Source organism: Staurois parvus, unplaced genomic scaffold (genome assembly GCF_062004578.1).
Source record: "Staurois parvus isolate SC_StPar_1 unplaced genomic scaffold, SC_StPar_1.0 ptg000249l, whole genome shotgun sequence".
In the NCBI taxonomy this organism is placed as follows: domain Eukaryota; kingdom Metazoa; phylum Chordata; class Amphibia; order Anura; family Ranidae; genus Staurois; species Staurois parvus.
In genome coordinates, this window is record NW_028318045.1 from 13,928,026 (window position 1) to 13,946,643 (window position 18,618).

General features: G+C 41.7%; 1 protein-coding gene across 1 annotated transcript in view; it reads right to left on the reverse strand.

Annotated features, from left to right (window-relative positions):
• MPPED1 (metallophosphoesterase domain containing 1) overlaps positions 1 to 18,618 on the reverse strand; it is a 97,701-nt gene that overhangs the window by 32,594 nt on the left and 46,489 nt on the right. The window contains exons 3-4 of the mRNA XM_089680805.1: positions 14,973 to 15,154; positions 13,422 to 13,647 (exon numbers count right to left, since the gene is read on the reverse strand). Of these exons, the coding sequence (XP_089536931.1) occupies positions 13,422 to 13,647; positions 14,973 to 15,154 (408 nt within the window). The remainder of the gene's footprint in view (positions 1 to 13,421; positions 13,648 to 14,972; positions 15,155 to 18,618) is intronic.

The following is an 18,618-nucleotide window of genomic DNA, read 5'->3' on the forward strand; positions in this document are numbered from 1 at the left end:
CTTGGAGTAGATTCGAAAGGGACCCAAGCTCCATGTCATTGTTTGGTACTTACAGAGGGCTGAAGGCCTCTCTCTCTAGGACATAACAGCACTGGATGCCTGAGCGGCCACCTACCAAGCACCATCACTGTCACATGGGCAGAAAGGGAGTAAGTCACATGCTCCCCTATTCCAATGTATTTATCTTTGCTACAGGTGGCAGAGTGAAGGTGCTGGAGAGTAATGAGCGTATATGTAACTAAAACATACAGCAGTAATTTGATTTTGTTGCTTTGCCCTTTTCACTTTAACCACTTGCCTACTGGGCCAGTTCTAACATTTCTCTCATACGTGTAAAAATCTTCATTTGTTTGCTGGAAAATTACTTAGAACCCCTAAACTTTATATATTTTCTGAAAGTAAAGGTTCTAGAGAATAAAATGGTGGTTGTTGCAATCTTTTATGTCACAAGATATTTGCGTAATTGTTTTTGGAAAATATAAAAGATGATGCTACGCTGAGTAAAAGTAACCTAACATGCCAAGAATAATCCTTTTCAGCCTTTTATGCAATTTCTATGCAATTTGTCTGGAATTTTTTATCATTGAGTATTATACTTGGTCATCATGTGTCGACTACATGTCTATATATGTACGTGCGTGTGATATATCCTTTGACTATTATTACCATATTTACCATTGGGTCCTCAGGCTCCACCCACTAGGGCATTTGCTACGTTTGACTTGCCCGCCCATGGGTGGATCCTCAATTACTCACCTAGGGATACTAGTGTATTTAGGAGAGGATATTGACATTACAGTTATTGGCTCTGAAGAAGAGCAAGCCCTCAAAACGCGTCATATATTTGGATATCATCCAGTGCGACTGGACCTTGCTGTATTATGTATGATGTGCCCTTGACTTTTGTCCCTTTGTGAGTATATCACCACTTATTTATTCAATAAATGATCTTTTGAAAGGTAATGCCCATGCGCCCTCTGTTTGTTCCTTTGCATGCAGTATTCTGGATCCCCCTGGTCCGTTGAGGGCAGCAAGGCCTGCAGTTTCCAGGCATCCTACTTCTGGTTCCAAACCTCTTTGGAGTCCATTCTCCAGCGTAGGAGTATATGTTTATGCTATTCTTCGTCACTCTTTACTGACAGATATGGCATATCTCTTCTGCCCTTAAAAGTATCTGATCAAACCAAAATCAGAAGTGATAAAATCCTGGTAGCTTCCGGTTCCATTCGCCACTCAGCTGGCCACACAGAGTGCAGCAGTCCCGGGCTCCTTGATTTTGCTGGAGAGAGAGCCTCCTTCTGCACCCTGTAGAAGTGATCTGGTGGTTGTAAACCCATCACCAGCTGCACATTTTGATATAAGGATCGTGACTGCAGCTGCAGCCATGATCCTGGTACCATTACTTCATGATGAGGATGTATATCTGGCAGTCAGGAAGAATTTAGAAAATTGAAGTGCTTTTATTTTCATAAAGTAGACCTGATGTACATCCAAAACTCTAACCTACAACCGTAATCAGTAAAAGTAGAAGACTCAGAAGACAAAGATGGAATTGTTGTCACAGGAACAGAAGGTGACTGGCACAATGGAGGCACTTGTTCTGGTAACAATTATCTAGACCCTATCCCCTTTTAAGTGGTCTCTCCTTACTTTCTGATGTTTCTATGTGATAGGAAGTGAAGGGAAATTTCCCAGACAAGACACAGTAAAAAATAAAGAAATCACAAGGTTTGACCTTAACGCCCACATGCCACAACTATCTGTCCATGGTGGACAAGGTTTCTGTGGTGACAGTGCACTCACCGTTCTGCCCCTGTTTATGATTAGGAGCCAGTGGGACAGGCTCCATATCATGGGATTACTGTGACACCAAATCACAGTGGTCACGTGGTTGTGATGTCTGTCCAGCCTCCCAGCATTAGGACCCAGTTAAATGACTGCTGCGAGGGAATGGGAAGAGATAATGCAGTACAGTGCAAGGTCTGCTTATTAGGTCCAGGCCCCCTACCCCTGTAAAAAATGGCATCCATGGGAGATTTCCAGGCAGAAAGCTACTGCTGACCAAAAAGAACTCAAAGGTTCATCTAACATTTGCCAAAAAAATCTTGATTATCCCCAAGACTTTTGGCAAATATTCTGTGGACTGATGAGACAAAACTTGAACTTTTTGGAAGGTGTGAGTCTTGTTACATCTGGAATAAAACTAACACAGCATTTCATAAAAAGAACAGCATACCAACATGGTAGTGTGATGATCTGGGGCTGCTTCGCAGCTTCAAGACATGGGCGACTTGCCATGATTGGTGGAATGATGAATTCTGCGCTCTACCAGAAAATCCTAAAGGAGAATGTCCGGCCATCAGTTTGTGACCTCAAGCTTAAGCACACTTGGGTTATGCAGCAAGACAGTGACCGAGACACACAAGCAAGTCCACCTCTGAATGGTCAAAAAATAAAATAAAATGAAGGTTTTGGAGTGGCTTAGTTAAAGTTCAGCCTTAAATCTGATTGAGATGCAGCTGCATGACCTTAAATAGGCTGTTCATACTAGAAAACCCTCCAATGTACCTGAGTTAATACAATTCTGCAAAGAATGGTGGGCCAAAATTCCTCCACAGCAATGTGAAAGACTCATGGCCAGTTATCGTAAACACTTGATTGCAGTTGTTGCTACCAAGGGTGGCTCAACCAATTATTAGATTTAGGGGGCAATACGTTTCTGACATAGGGCAAGGTAGGTTTATAAATGAAGTAATCATTTAAAAACTGTATTTTGTATTTACTCGGGTTATCTTTGTGTGATATTAAAATTTGTTTGATGATCTGAATCATTTAAGTGTGACAAATATGCAAACAAATCAGGAAGGGGGCAGATACTTTTTCACAGCACTGTAGATAATATTGTTACCCTACTCCCATCTCCCATACTGAAAGGGGCATGGTGTCACTATCATTCAGGAAAAGTTCCCGTGGAATGATGAGTACCCCTAATCTCACAAAAAGACACTTCAGTCCGATTCAGAAGCGTCTTCTGGCACTGGATTTGTGTTGCTGTGCATTCATCAAGGTTTCACCTTAAGGAACTTAAAGTGTTACTAAAGGATCATTTTTTTAAAATTAAAACAACAAACATGTTATACTCACCTGCTCTGTGCAATGGTACTGCACAGAGCGACCCTGATCCTTCTCTTCTCAGGTCCCCTGCCGGTGATCTTGGTTCCTCCTCTTCTTGGTGTGTCCCCATAGCAAGCCTTTTGCTTTGGAGAGATATGATGTCTGCTCGCTGCCAAGATGTGTGTCTATGGAGCTGCGATCTCTTCTCTCCTCTCTTCCCCTTCACATTGGGAAGGGGGAGGACAGAAAAATATAAAAACATTTTTTTACTTTAATGCAAATGTAGCAGAGTGCTGGGTGCTTTAAATCTTAAACAACAGCTGCAAGTCATTTTTTTTTCTCTCTTTGTGAGTGACAGACAGGATTGTGTTCTGATTGGCTGTTGCTACAGCTGAGAAGGATGCCCCTGGTACCTTTTTCATAGGCTTTTTTGAGTTTGGGCAAGGACACAGGGGCCCCATGATCCCCTATTGCCTGGGGGACCCATGAGTTGTCAGTCTGGCCCTGGGACTAAGAAAGACACACGTGGGTAAGGAGACATTTTGGGTTGAGACTGCATGGAGCACTCTGTGCTGCTAGAACCCATAAACTGGGCAGGGGGCAGTGTGCAAACCAAGAAATAGAAAGAGAGAGAGAGAGAGAGAATGAATTTCTACTACTGTTTAATGCTACCTAGAGGACAGTCCAGAAACAGTGAGTACTCTGTGATGAAAGGGGATTTTGTTACTGCTGCATTTGCTCTTCCTTCTCTGAAGAATGGTTATGAGAAAGCTTGCCCTTTAATCCTCAGAGGAACACCAATATTGAAAAGCCCAAGCTGCTCAGAATTAGCTTTCCTGCTGCTGATTGATGAGAGAACTCTGCCACTGTATACTACTGGTTATTGTTTCCTCTAAACTTGTGCTATGGCTGAAGAGTGTGTTCTAGTTTCTTAGCACTACAGAGAATTGCTGCTCTAAACCTACTGCACAAGTGTCAATACATCACAATTCTCCTGGATGATGAAGGCATTTTTAGAGTGTTGTTCTCTATCTTTTCTACTGTAATGACCACTGGGAGGTTCGCATTAAAGGAGACTGTGCTATCCTGCTACCCCTGGATTACAAATATTCTCCCATTCAGAAAGTGAGCTCTCTTCCACTAATTAAAGGGCCCCAAAGTTGAGAGACTTTAAGTTTCATCCCACTGGCCTGTGGTTAGGTAGGACATTTCTTCTTTAGATAGTACTGTTACAGCCAATGTCAATCAGCTGATATACCTCATTAACAGTAACTGTTATTTCATGTGTCAATGTCACCCTCATATGTCATCCTACTATGTGTGATACCAGTCATCTCCTGGAGGCTTTGGAGAGTGAATAGTGACTTCTTACTAATTGTGCTATGCAAAGTGGTATCTGTATTTTATGTACATTCCTTGTGTTAATTCAGCTAGTTCTTTTTCAGGGCTTGTCTTTTCCAATAAAGCCCATAAAAAAAAAACCTCAGAGTGTCGAAGTGTTCTGGGTATAATTGGAGGTGTCACCAGATTCAGGTGGGAGCTGAACCTATATATCTAGCCAAGTAACACCCAAGGGTGTGCTACACAAGCAATACATTAAGGCAGAGCTTGAAAAAGCCGCTTGCCCGCTTGCCAAATGCAAGGAGAAATTTCTCTGTGGCAAGCGGCGAGCGGCTGCGAGTGGAGAGCACAGATGAAGCATGGAGCGACTGCACCTGCGCTCCAAGCCTCATTGTGAAGCCGAGTTCCAGTTTACAACTTCCGGTTTCTGGCTTCTGCGGCACCACCGCCGAGGTGACAGGTGCAGGAGAGGTCCGCTCTCCTACGCTGAGAGGAGACACCCTCTCCACCACCGCGGGGGACTCGGGGGGACAGTAAGTACTGTATACAACATGTCCTATCACTATAATGGAGTACAGGGGAGCTGGGATATACATACTGTATACATGTCATATCGCTATAATGGAGTACAGGGGAGCTGGGATATACATACTGTATACATGTCATATCGCTATAATGGAGTACAGGGGAGCTGGGATATACATTACTGTATACATGTCATATCGCTATAATGGAGTACAGGGGAGCTGGGATATACATTACTGTATACATGTCACATCGCTATAATGGAGTACAGGGGAGCTGGGATATACATACTGTGTACACGTCACATCACTATAATGGAGTACAGGGGAGCTGGGATATACATTACTGTGTACACGTCACATCACTATAATGGAGTACAGGGGAGCTGGGATATACATTACTGTGTACACGTCATATCACTATAATGGAGTACAGGGGAGCTGGGATATACATTACTGTATACACGTCACATCACTATAATGGAGCACAGGAGAGCTGGGATATACATTACTGTATACACGTCACATCACTATAATGGAGCACAGGAGAGCTGGGATATACATTACTGTGTACACGTCATATCACTATAATGGAGCACAGGGGAGCTGGGATATACATTACTGTGTACACGTCATATCACTATAATGGAGCACAGGGGAGCTGGGATATACATTACTGTGTACACATCATATCACTATAATGGAGTACAGGGGAGCTGGGATATACATTACTGTGTACACGTCACATCACTATAATGGAGCACAGGAGAGCTGGGATATACATTACTGTATACACGTCACATCACTATAATGGAGCACAGGAGAGCTGGGATATACATTACTGTATACACGTCATATCGCTATAATGGAGCACAGGGGAGCTGGGATATACATTACTGTATACACGTCATATCGCTATAATGGAGCACAGGGGAGCTGGGATATACATTACTGTATACACGTCATATCGCTATAATGGGGTACAGGGGAGCTGGGATATACATTACTGTACACACGTCATATCGCTATAATGGAGTACAGGGGAGCTGGGATATACATTTCTGTACACATGTCATATCACTATAATGGAGTACAGGGGAGCTGGGATATACATACTGTATACATGTCATATCGCTATAATGGAGTACAGGGGAGCTGGGATATACATACTGTATACATGTCATATCACTATAATGGAGTACAGGGGAGCTGGGATATACATCATTGTATACATGTCATATCACTATAATGGAGTACAGGGGAGCTGGGATATACATTACTGTATACATGTCATATCACTATAATAGAGTACAGGGGAGCTGGGATATACATACTGTATACACGTCATATCACTATAATGGAGTACAGGGGAGCTGGGATATACATTACTGTGTACAGTTTTATATTTTGGACTTATTCTAAAGAAAAATTTAATTTCATAAGCTTTAAGGGGGCTTAATTGGGGCGGGCCGGGGGTGGGGTTTGAGGCGGACCGTGGGGTTGGGGATGGACCTGGGCAAGGTTGGGTGGGGCAACTGGTGGAGAGTAAGTTTTGTGACCTGCTAGTAGGTCTGGACCAGGGGCGGACTGACAACTCATGGGGCCCCCGGGCATTAGGGGATCATGGGGCCCCTATGTTCTTGCCCAAACTCAAAAAAGCCTATGAAAAAGGTGCCAGGGGCATCTCATGGGGCACCCTACTGACCCCGGGCCCTCGGGCAGTGCCCGAGTTTCCAAATGGTCAGTCCGCCCCTGGTCTGGACTCGAAATTTTAACCCCTGCATTAAGGTATAAAAACGTTTTTAGCTTTAGTATTACTTTAACATTTCCCTCGTCTAGGCACCATGGGTAGAATATAAGGGTAAGATAAACACAATATCTGACCTCCTTCTTTACAGGAACATTTATAAAGTACTATTAGTCAGTGATATTAATAGGAGAAGGTTCCCGGACCTAATAAGCACCTTGCACTGTACAGTAATGAAAAGACCGAACAGTGAGCAAGGACAACTGCCGCATCACCAATGCCAATCTGAAACATGTCATTAAAAATGTTTACTCAACAACAATAAACCTCCTATCTTCCAGATCAGATGAGACAGACACCTACACACCATCCAATTCTTTAACAACATTATTAATGTTGTTAAAAAAATCAGTTTTAATAAAATATACACTTTAAACTGGTTTCCCTCTCCACCAAGAGGAAAGCTGCTTCTGATCAGCCCTAGAAAACCGCAGGAAAGGGTTCTATGGCGCAGTAATTGGAGCAATGCATGCTGTCTCCGAAACGCACTTAATAACTGCCAATGAAGCTGTATCAGTCACAGCACAAGGCTCAGAATCAAAGTTTTAGGAAAAGCAGCAGAAAGCAGCGTTTGTACAGAACCTTCTCTCTTCTCAGAATGTGTGACATTTACTGTAATGACAGTCTACAGGGACCTGCAGGAAGTTGACAGCGACAGTTTCAATGAGAAACTTCTATCGTCTGGTCCTATCAGTATTGAAAAGAATAAAAAACTATCCCGCCTTTACTGAAGGATGTAATTATTCCAGCACCTGCTTTGTTCCCGAATGGTGATGGTTTGTAAATTTAAAAGGCAAGAAAAAAAAAAGCCTCAGAAACGTTCACTGCTTAAAGCGATACTGTACTAAAAAGAAATCTGAACAATTTTAACAATATAACTTCTGCTATACAAGTAAATGATAACTAGTACTGTGAAAGACATGCACTATATGGCCAAATATTGTGTACACTTGACCATCACACCTACTAAATGACCAAAAGTATGCAGAGACCCCTCCAAGTTTTGGAGTTTGGATGTTTCCATTGAAAGGTACTGTTAATATTACAACATAAAAAGATATTTAAACAGTTGTGCACTTCCAACCATTTGGGTAGACCCTTTTCTGTTCCAGCATGATTGTGCACAAGACCAGTTTCTTATAGTCATGGTTTGATGAGATTGGTGCAGAGGAACTCATGTGGCATCTTTGGGATGAATTGGAACACTGACTGTGAGTCAGGTTTTCTCATCCAATATCAGTACCTTACCTCTTAAATGGGCACACATTCCCATGGATACATTCCAGAAGCCTTAAAATAGGAATGGAGGCTGTTATAGCTGCCTAGGATTGGAGGGGGTGGGAGGCAGCTCCATTACAGTTTCCATAGGTTTGTGATGTGATGGTCAGCCAATCTTTTGGCATATAGTGTTCTTTGCTAAGGACAATGATTTCTTGGCCTCCTCCAGCAGAAAAGTTCTGGCACTGGTCAGATGGTCTCTGACAAAATGATTGGGAAGGCTAATGGACAGGCAGAGATGTACAATCAACAGCTATATCAGTACACCCCCTTCCCTAGATGGTAGATGTGATCAGTTATCAGAAGAAGCCCAAGTCTTTGTTTGCCATGGAGAATTACTTTTGTGTGGCATACAGATTGAAAAATGCAAACTGCAGCAAAAAAGTGTCCTTTATTATATCTACATAGAAACTGCACATCCAGAAGAAAATATGTTTTTTAATACAAGACTATGTTACAATTTCTACCAGACAAACAGGAAAAATATATAACCTTCAGGGTTATTAAAATAATTGTCAAAACTGTGTGTGTTTTTATTTATTTATCACTTTTCTGTGAATGAGTAGGGGGTACCTTACTCATGTACATAGGAAGGAGGCTGGTATTTAGGTGCCTCCGTATTGTTAAAGTGCTCTCTGGGTGTGCTGATGTACTCATTCAGCGCTTCTTGCTCCAACTGCTCCCAAGCAATGATCCTGTTCATACTGCAATGCTGAATGGATCTTCCTGAGCCAGCCAGAGCCCAGCCTGGAGGCCATGCACCCCCTAGACCTAGGGTACCTCTCCCAGACCACCGACAGCCTCCTCAGCACTCCCTCTTTCACCTGATTCCCTTGCTAGCATGGCTCTGTCATATTTATGGGTTAGCCTTATCCACTACCAGGGCTGCCAAACCTGGGATTGGCCAGAATCCCATAAACTTGAAGATGTAGGTCTCCACCCCCTCCCGCCCATTGGCTTCTGGAAGCTTCCACGGTCCTCCAGAACCAGATGGAGGTGATAGAGTCCCAACCAGCTGAGTTACCCAGCCTGACCTACAGTAACCTGATCTAATTACAAACTCACACAGGTACCATGAATCATAGCATAATAAATTTACCTACAGTAACACTAGTAGAACACTAGAGGGTACTACACTTAAAAACCTCGACAGCAGAAGAAGGCAGCTGTCCTATATAGTAGGGGGGAGTAAACAACGCTACTATATATGATAACCAACTCCTGCCAAACAGACTGAAAGTCCAGCATTTGGACAAAACACTCAAAGTTTGGCTGAACCTATGTTTTACATGAACTGGGAGCAATCCCTAAAGCTAATCTATTTCAGTCACCTCAAGTGGGATTTAAGCTAAATTTTATTATAACTCAAAGTATTTGTTCATTGCAAATACTTCTTAGTTTCCCTTTAAATTGAGACAGGGAGCAAAAAAGAATGTGAATTTACATATTTATTTGTGATTCTCCTAAGCTACCACCTGGTCTATTGTAACTCCTGCAGGAACAGACACCCTGTTACAGTAAGTAATCTGGAAAACAATTTATTTCCACATAAGTGAATCCTTTTTTTATTAAACTGGCTCTACAGGTGGCTCCTGTCTTTCCCGTGTTTGGAGGCAACATCAGCCTGCCTCAACACAGCCATCCTCCGCTATTTTGTTCCCATCATTTTCCAGTCTAATACAGAATTCTAATTTACACAGCATACCAAACACGACCACCCTAGCAACATAAATCACAATCATCTTGAGAGGAGGATGAGATTAAAATAAAAATACTGATTTATATCAAACATTGGTCTACCATCACAGCTTAGAAATCGAAGGTGATGTACAAGGCGAGAGTTTGTCAGTGAGGGGTTCAGAGTTTGCTTTTTTGCGAAAATTGAAGACATTGCTGATGTTGTTTCACTTGCGGCTGGAGAGGCTTGTTTCTTGAGTTGAGCGTATCTTGACTAATAGTGACAACAAGGTTTGGCTGAATTTAGATTAATGGCTTGAAGTGGACTTGCACCAAAATACAATACAGTAGTGGGCCCCATGTAAATCCCTGCACTGAGCCTCTTTAAATAAGCACATTAAAAATATACTTCCCTCTTCTTCCCAAGCACATTAAAAATATACCTGTCTTCTTCCCACGGCACTTATGCAAGAGTGACATCACCATCCTTCTGGAAAGAGCTAATGTTTGGTGTTTAAAAAGAAGAATTTTTACTGCTCAGCCTGCCAAGGAATATATATATATATATATATATATATATATATATATATATACTATATATATATATCTTGCATTGCTCCAGCATCCATGTGCCAGGCTTAGCCACAGGGAATAATGGCTAACCTAAATGTATGGGACAGACACTGTCATTAGTCCCTAAGGCATGACCCAGCTCACCTGCAACAACTTTACAGTATGAGGGAACATTAGAGGATGTAATACTGGATGTCTGCATCTGAATTCTGTACATCTGTTTTACAATTTGATGATTGGTGACAGGGAAGGAGATTTTTGTTTGTTCTTTGGAAAGCAAACCTACCATTTAAAGAGTCAGTGCACCAAAAAGTTATTTTTATATATATACAGGTGGTGCTTAGTGGGAAGAGTCTATCCCTGGATTCATCCTTGATACTCCATCAGTGAGATCTCTCTACCATTACTCCCAGGTCATGGCCACCTGGACATTTTAATTGTCCTTGCCCACCTTTGGGTTTTTGGTTCCTCCTGTTACACTCTCCAATTTAAAATAAATATAAAAAATCAGCAGAAATGGTGGGAGCCCCTAAAAATGACAACATCAGGTGTGCCAACCCAGGGACTTAGTGTAGAGATCTCAACAATAGTTTTCCCAAGAGATAAAAGAAACTGACTAGGTGTTACACTCCCCAGTATTTCCACACAGATCGGGGTGGACTAACCCTTTGAAGTTTGCAGTTTCATTTTTTAATTGTCGCATGTAATTAAAGGGTAACTCCACGTTTGTGGGAAAATTAACAAATAAAAAAAAACTATTTAGTGTATACAATTGCAACAGAAATCATATTGTAATTGAATGTTATTAAAAAATGACCTTTCCTTTTCAATCTGCAGCATTGTCATTTTCTGTAATATGCATTGCAATACAGCTACCTGAAGGCATTCTGTACAGAGATGATGTACAGAACGCCCCCTGAAAATGTCATTTTCTGCTTGTGTAATTGGCTTACAGATTTTCACAGAAGTCTGCACTAGATACAAGTCAGATTTTTGGGATTCCCTGCAACAAAAATGTCATCTTTGGTGAGATACTCCCAATTGGAAATCACGTCTAAAGGAATGCAGACCATGCAGTTTTCCTCATTAAAGCCCTGCAGCTGATTGATAACTATAAAACCACTCCCATACAGATTCACTCTGGCAATAGACACAGACAAACACATCTATTTCTCCAGAATAATAATGGTAGGAATCTGCAACAAAGTTTGTTAAAAATTCTTGCAATGTGCACACAGTGCTCAGCATAAATGAGTACACCCCTTTTAAGAAGTAAGATTTTAATCAATATCTCAATGAACAAAAAAACAGTTTTCAAAATTTTGACAAAACTGAGTTTTATAAAAAAATTTATTTAACTCATTACAGGCAAAAATGAATACACCCCATGACAAAAACTACTACCTCTAGTATTTGTATGACCTCCATGATTTGTAAGCACAGCACCAAGTCTCCTAGGCATGGAATGAAGAAGTTGGTGACATGTTGCAACATCTATCTTTTTTCCATTCTTCAAGAACGACCTCTTTTAGAGCCTGGATGCTGGATGGAGAGTGATGCTCAACTTGTCTCTTTGGAATTTCCCATAGGTGTTTGATTGGGTTCAGATCAGCAGACATTCTTGGCCACTGAATCACTTTCACGCTGTTCTTCTTCAGAAATGCAACAGTGGCTTTATATGTGTGTTTTGGATCATTGTCATGTTGGAAAAGTGCATAACGACCAAGTGATGGTAGCATCTTCTCTTTAATATAAACCAGTACATCTGTGAATTCATGATACCATCAATTAAATGCAGCTCCCTGACACCAGCAGCACTCATGCAGCCCCACAGAAGGACACCACCATGTTTCACTGTAGGCACCATTAATTTTTCTTTGTACTCCTCACCTTTGCGACACTGTTACAGTTTTGAAGCCAGCGGGTCCAAAAACATTTATCTTGGTCTCATCACTCCAGAGTACAGAGTCCCTGTAGTCTTCTTTTTCATGTGCATGGTCTTTAGGAGAGGCTTCCTTCGTGGACAAAACCCATGCATGCCATTCCTCTGCAGTGTACGCCATATTGTGTCACGGGAAACAATCAACCTAGTTTGGCTTTCTACTTCTTTATATAACTGCAGTGAACTTGCATAGTGATTTTGGTCAACCCTTCTCATCAGAAGATGTTCTTGTCAAGGTGTTAACTTCCTTGGACAGCCTGGATGTCACTGTGAGGTGGTTGCAGTTCCATCTTTGTTACATTTTTGTATCACTTTTGCTACCTTATTCTGACTGATAAATAAAGCTTTGCTGATCTTCTTGTAGCCTTCACCTCTCTTGTGTAAAGAAATTATTTTCTTTCTCAGGCCTTGTGACATTTCTCTTCCATGTAGAGCCATTACTGATAGCATGAAATGGGAAGGGGTTTTCTTTGTTAAGTAACGCCCTTTTATAATCAACTGTCTGCTGGACACCTGTTTAATGAATAATTAGACTCACCTGTAGTTTAATTCTTGTTAATTAGGATTTTGTTGTCTAAAATTTAGCTTTGCTCCTAAGACTTTCATTGGGGTGTATTCCTTTTTGCAACATGGTCTTGAATGAATTTGTTAGGAAAATTAGTTTTTTGTGTGTGCAAATTAACAAATCTTGTTTGCAATCAATGGCCAGCATTTGCAGGAATATTTTGTAGTATAGTGTCCCATAGAAAATGTTGATTCTAAAAGTAAAATAAAGGTTTTCTGACAAACCTGTTGGGGGTGCACTCATTTATGCTGAGCACTGTAGATTACCCAGAGGCGAATGCTTTTTTCTCAACAAAAGTGGAGTAACCCTTTAATGAGCAACAAGCCACACAATACTACATAAAGGAAAAGTTTGGCCATATGCCTTAAAGACCTCAGGAGGTACCACTGGTGGAAGACTGCCTATGGTGTATTAAAAACGTCAAACTGAAAGTGAAGGTCTTTTCAGAATAAATGTGTCAGAAGTACAAGAAAAAGAGCAAATGATTATAAAAGTAGTTAAAAGGATATTATTAGAAAAATGTTGTACAGAAGTTATACTGCATTAGTCCCTAAACTTTCACACACAGGTGGAGTAACAAGATTTGAAAATTGGTCTTACCATGGGGAGCCATATATTCGGAATCCTCGCACTGTCACCTCAGAATCTTGAAGATAGATACAGTTTGTGAGCAGCGATTGGACATTCTCATAATTCTCTGGCTTCAACTTGGATACAGAAGGAAAATAATAGAAGTCTTGTTTGATTAAGTCCGCCATAAACTCATGGTCAAATGTCAGCTCATGATTTCCTGCTATGACAATCTTATATTCGTATGGAAGACTTCCTAAGAGAGAAAACATTAAAATACCTCAGACAACCTTTCTAGTAGATGTATCCAGCCCCAAAGAAAACTTCTGAATACATAAAATACTCTGCAGAATTTACTTTTTGATGGTATAACCTCACAGAAACTGAGGAACTCATTCACTCTTTATTTTCTTTCTGAATGTGAGTGGGCAAGCAGCTCAAGCACAGTAGCTTCATTCCTAGAGGTTTGCAGAAAGAAGACCTAGCTGATATAATGTTTTACTTACTGCTGTGCCAGTGAATTTTAATGCTATGTAAAAAGTAGGGATGCACCAAAATTTCGGCCACCGAAACATATCGGCCGAAAATAGCCCTGCCAGCATTTTGCCATCCCAGAAGGAAGCCTCTTCTAAAGATGATGCACAAGAAAGCCCGCAAACAGTTTGCTGAAGACAAGCAGACTAAGGACATGGAGTACTGGACCCATGTCCTGTGGTCTGATGAGACCAAGAGAAACTTATTTGGTTCAGATGGTGTCAAGTGTGTGTGGTGGCAACCAGGTAAGGAGTACAAAGACAATGGTGGACCAAAGAAGTTGAGTGTACAGAAAGAGGGATATGTGTAAATATTGCTTTATTAAGTATAGAATGTAATGTGTAAATATTGCTTTATTAAGTATAGAATGTAATGAGCATACAGGTGCTAAAGACACTGAACATTTTTCAGATGATGGTTTATTTTCTTTATATCTCTGGGACTCCTTCCCTGCACAAAGTTCTTGAGTCTGCACACTTGCTGTACCCATTATGAGGGGTTCAAAGCACCTCTGCACTGAGTTCTTGGGTCCGCGCACCTCCTGTGGCCATTTATGGGGGTTTACACCATCCTTGTATTGAGTTCCTGGGTCTGCATAACTTTGCTATTATGGGGGTTCCCCCATCTCTGCTGGATGTTTTATTTATTTTAATCATGGAAAATGTAACTAGAACACACAAAAGTGTACAGGAACACCCAAAACAGGAACAGAGGAGGGAGTTATTGTTCGTAGCATCAAAGACCTATAAAACGTCAGTGACTACCTCGACTCACTAAGCTCCACATAGCTAGAGTATCATTTGAAGTGAACTGACCCTTTAATATCATGGACAATTTTGTCTCTGTCTGCAGTCAATCTAGGTGCTTTCTACTTCTGTCTAACTTTAGTGGAAACCCCACCGTCTCATTTCCTAGAGGATTCAGAAAGGCTTTCTTGTGCACTGACAGCTTGGCATTATTAGTTTTCAGATATACAGCACTGTTATGCACTATACATAGTGCAAAGTGTTGCCTTGCTGCAGCAATGAATACCCAGTTTCCACTCACCCAGCCAGTCGTTAAATTTTTTCACTTCACTAGGCAATCCAAGCTCTGTAAAATCTCCAGCATGTATTAAAACGTCCCCATATGGCATCTGGATGAGATCAGTTCTTGAGTGGGTGTCGGAAATACAGACAAATCGGGTGTAGCCAGGTGGTTTGGGGGCATCATGGGGTACAGGATCCACCCTGGTAAGAGAAAGCATTTAGTAAATTGCAATCGTCACATCCCTCAATCCCTGGACAGCAGGCTCATTACTGTTGGTCCAGAGTGTAGATCACAAGTGGTGGTGTACCCTATCTTGGCATTTTTATACAGCTACAGTGCTGCCAAAAAACACTTGTTCAGCTTAGAAGGCAGTCAATTACATAAGGCCATTGTGTATGTTCTGATGTGCCTCCTTCCCAGCACTGTTAGAAGCATGAGGTTATCACACTAGTATGTATAGGCCATCCAAAAGTTTATTTCATATGAAAAATCCATTGTGTTTTAGGGGTTCAAAAACCCATCCCCCTCCATCGGGGTTTATAAAATAGTGGTAGCTAGGAGGGAATTGAAAGCATTTGGTCCTTTACTGCAGTTACAGAGATGGTGTTTGCAGACAGCCTATAATATCCTCTCTACATCAACTCCATTTCTCTAACTGCATATCAGGACCTAATAATCTCTTCAATACTCTCATAGCTACCATCATCTTATAAGCCATACTAGTGTGGTGCTCTCATGCTTGTAACACTCCAGCATTTTCCTCTGGGGGTCCTCTGGGAGACGCAAAATGCACACAATACATGAAGGCATTATCCATGGTACAGAATTGCAGGTGACATACAGTCAATGTATTCAGGTAACCTAAGTGGTTGAAAGATCACATATAGGACCACAGATCTAGGTTAAAATAGCCAATAAGTGCTTACAATTTTTCTATATTGAACTGGAGGCATGTATAATGGTTGGCTACCTAAGGGCTGTACCCAATAATGATAGAAATCAAGTACAAGAAACCTCAAGAACCCCAAGAAGAGACATAAACATCTATGAATATGTTCTATGTGTAAATAGAAAAATAAGGGCGTGGGGGGGGGGGTAAAAATAAGTTAGAAATGACAACAGACTGTCTCAGCAACATCTAGATAAATACTGGTACCTTCAAGGAAGAAACTGGGTAACATAGAAAAATAGCAGAAGTTCATTGAAGCAGATGACGGAGAAAGAATTCAATATGTAATCTGCCTTATAGTTTGCCAGATTTTGCTTTAGCATATTACTTTGTAGCAGGGGCGGACTGACCATTTGGAAACTCGGGCACTGCCCGAGGGCCTGGGGTCAGGAGGGGGCCCCATGAGATGCCCCTGGTACCTTTTTCATAGGCTTCTTTGAGTTTGGGCAAGGACACAGGGGCCCCATGATCCCCTATTGCCCGGGGGCCCCATGAGTTGTCAGTCCACGCCTGCTCCGTAGAGTGGAATGAGGATAGAGGAGACATCATTTCTCAGCTCATTAAAGTAGAGTCCTATCTACCCGTTATTGTAGAGCAGCCTCCAAGACTGGTGGGGAATACACCATGCTAGAATGCTACAATAAATCTCTGCAGAGTTCAGCACTCCCACACCATATACTTCCATGCAGTAACTTGGCATACTCCCAGCCTTCTCATTTTTAATGTAAACCCTAACTGAGCTACTGAGTCACTGCTGGGAGGGGGAGCAGAGTGAGCTAAGCCATTGAAAACAGTGTTTGAATGTTGCAAACACTGTGTAGAAACTCATCTTCAAAACTCACACCAGAAGCACTTTTGTTATTCAATTTGAATATTTAAACATAAATAAAACAACTTTTAAAAGACTTTAACTTAAAGCTGATTATGACGATTATGAGGAATATATATAAAACATCAGTTTCTAAATCTGTCAACACCAAAATATCCTAAAATAAAACTGAGCAAAACCTGATTCTAATGTGCCCTAAAGGCATGTTGAATGAGGTCCAATATGATATCTAGGCCCTTAGTCCCTAGAAATGCCACGCCATTATTGGCAGCTGTGATAAAAGGAGCCACAAATACATGCAAGCCGCCTCAGTCTGCTATTAATATTTGTTTCAAGCTGAAATCCTTCTGTAGACTCCCTCGATGTGACAGATTAAAATAACTCCAGTACAGAACATCTTCTACCTTGTGAAGTGAGAAAGCCTGTTTTGCATATTTTATTGGCAGCTATTGGCATTTCCTTTTCAAGAGATTTAAATTGTGGAGGATGCCGCTTTATTACCCTAGATACATCTATCTCTGTATAAAAGGGAAAGGAGATAAAAAGGTGTTCAAAGGCTCTGCCTGCTTTTTTAGTAGTCAGACCTGTAGACTCTCCAAAGCCAGGCTAAATCCCAGGAGCCAGGTAGCCAATAGCCTAAAAGTTATTGCTAACTCTCTGATAGTTATCGCATATCCAAACATTGCCAATAGGGCTCACTACATCACTCTTAAATGTGTCTGCCAATTTCCAGAATGAACCTAAAGGCCCAATTTCATGGAAAGTCTTGCATTTTGGTGATTTTATGCAGTTAAGACATATATTGATTCAGTATGATGTATAGTATTATTCAATATATGAATTTCATTTTTCTTCACTCACCTTTGTTTATTTTTTATTGTGTGTAGCGGGGCCATTGCTGTTTCCCTTTTAAGACTGCATGTTGTCAGAAAGGGCTTGATTGGCCCAGCTCTCAGCAGTATTGGAGTGTTTGTGGGAGTTGCAGTTTCATTATAGAGGCAGACAATGTAACTTTATACTTCACAGGGCTACAGGACCAGGATGCTTTGCAAGGAGGTGAGCCATGTGTGCCTTTGCAGAGGACATGTGGGAGCTAGTCTGCAGCCCCTACTGTTGAAGTACACTGGCACTGTTTCCAGAACAGCAGAGGTTGCAGCACTTTCCAGTTTCCGTTTCAGCTTGAAGTACCGACCTGGAGTTGGAAATAGAGATGCTGATGCTCTGCTAAGGAAGAGTGGATTAAACTGATGACAGAAGGCGTTCAGGTTTTGTGTCAAGGGATTGAGTACTGAGGAAGAGGAGCAACGGGGGCTGAAACCCTTGGAGCAACCATGGTTGGAGTCCCAAAGCTCTACTGTGACCTATCCCAAGTGCGGGATGAGGGACTGCCTGCCCTTTCCAATAAAGACTTGAGGAAGTATCAAACAGAGAATCCTCTCTGTTGCCTGACTTTGAAAGATTTGGAGAGGGGTCACCCAGAACTTTTGCTATCAGCAGACTCCCCAAAGGAGGTTATTTGCAGGCAGCTCCCTAGCCTGCCTGTACACCAAATCCGGCCTGATGGCAAGACAGGGCCCTTAAAGACCTGGCATCAAAACCACCTACTGCCCCTGAGTGAAGATGTCAGAATACCTGTGAGAACTTCATCATCAGTAGTGGGGCCATTGCTGTTTAGCTTTTAAGTCTGCATGTTGTCAGAAAGGGTTTGATTGGCTCAGCTCTCAGCAGTACTGGAGTGTTTGTGGGAGTTGCAGTTTCATTACAGAGGCAGACAATGTAACTTTATACTGCACAGAACTACAGGACCAAGATGCTTTGCAAGGAGGTGAGCCATGTGTGCCTTTGCAGAGGACATGTGGGAGCTAGTCTGCAGCCCCTACTGTTGA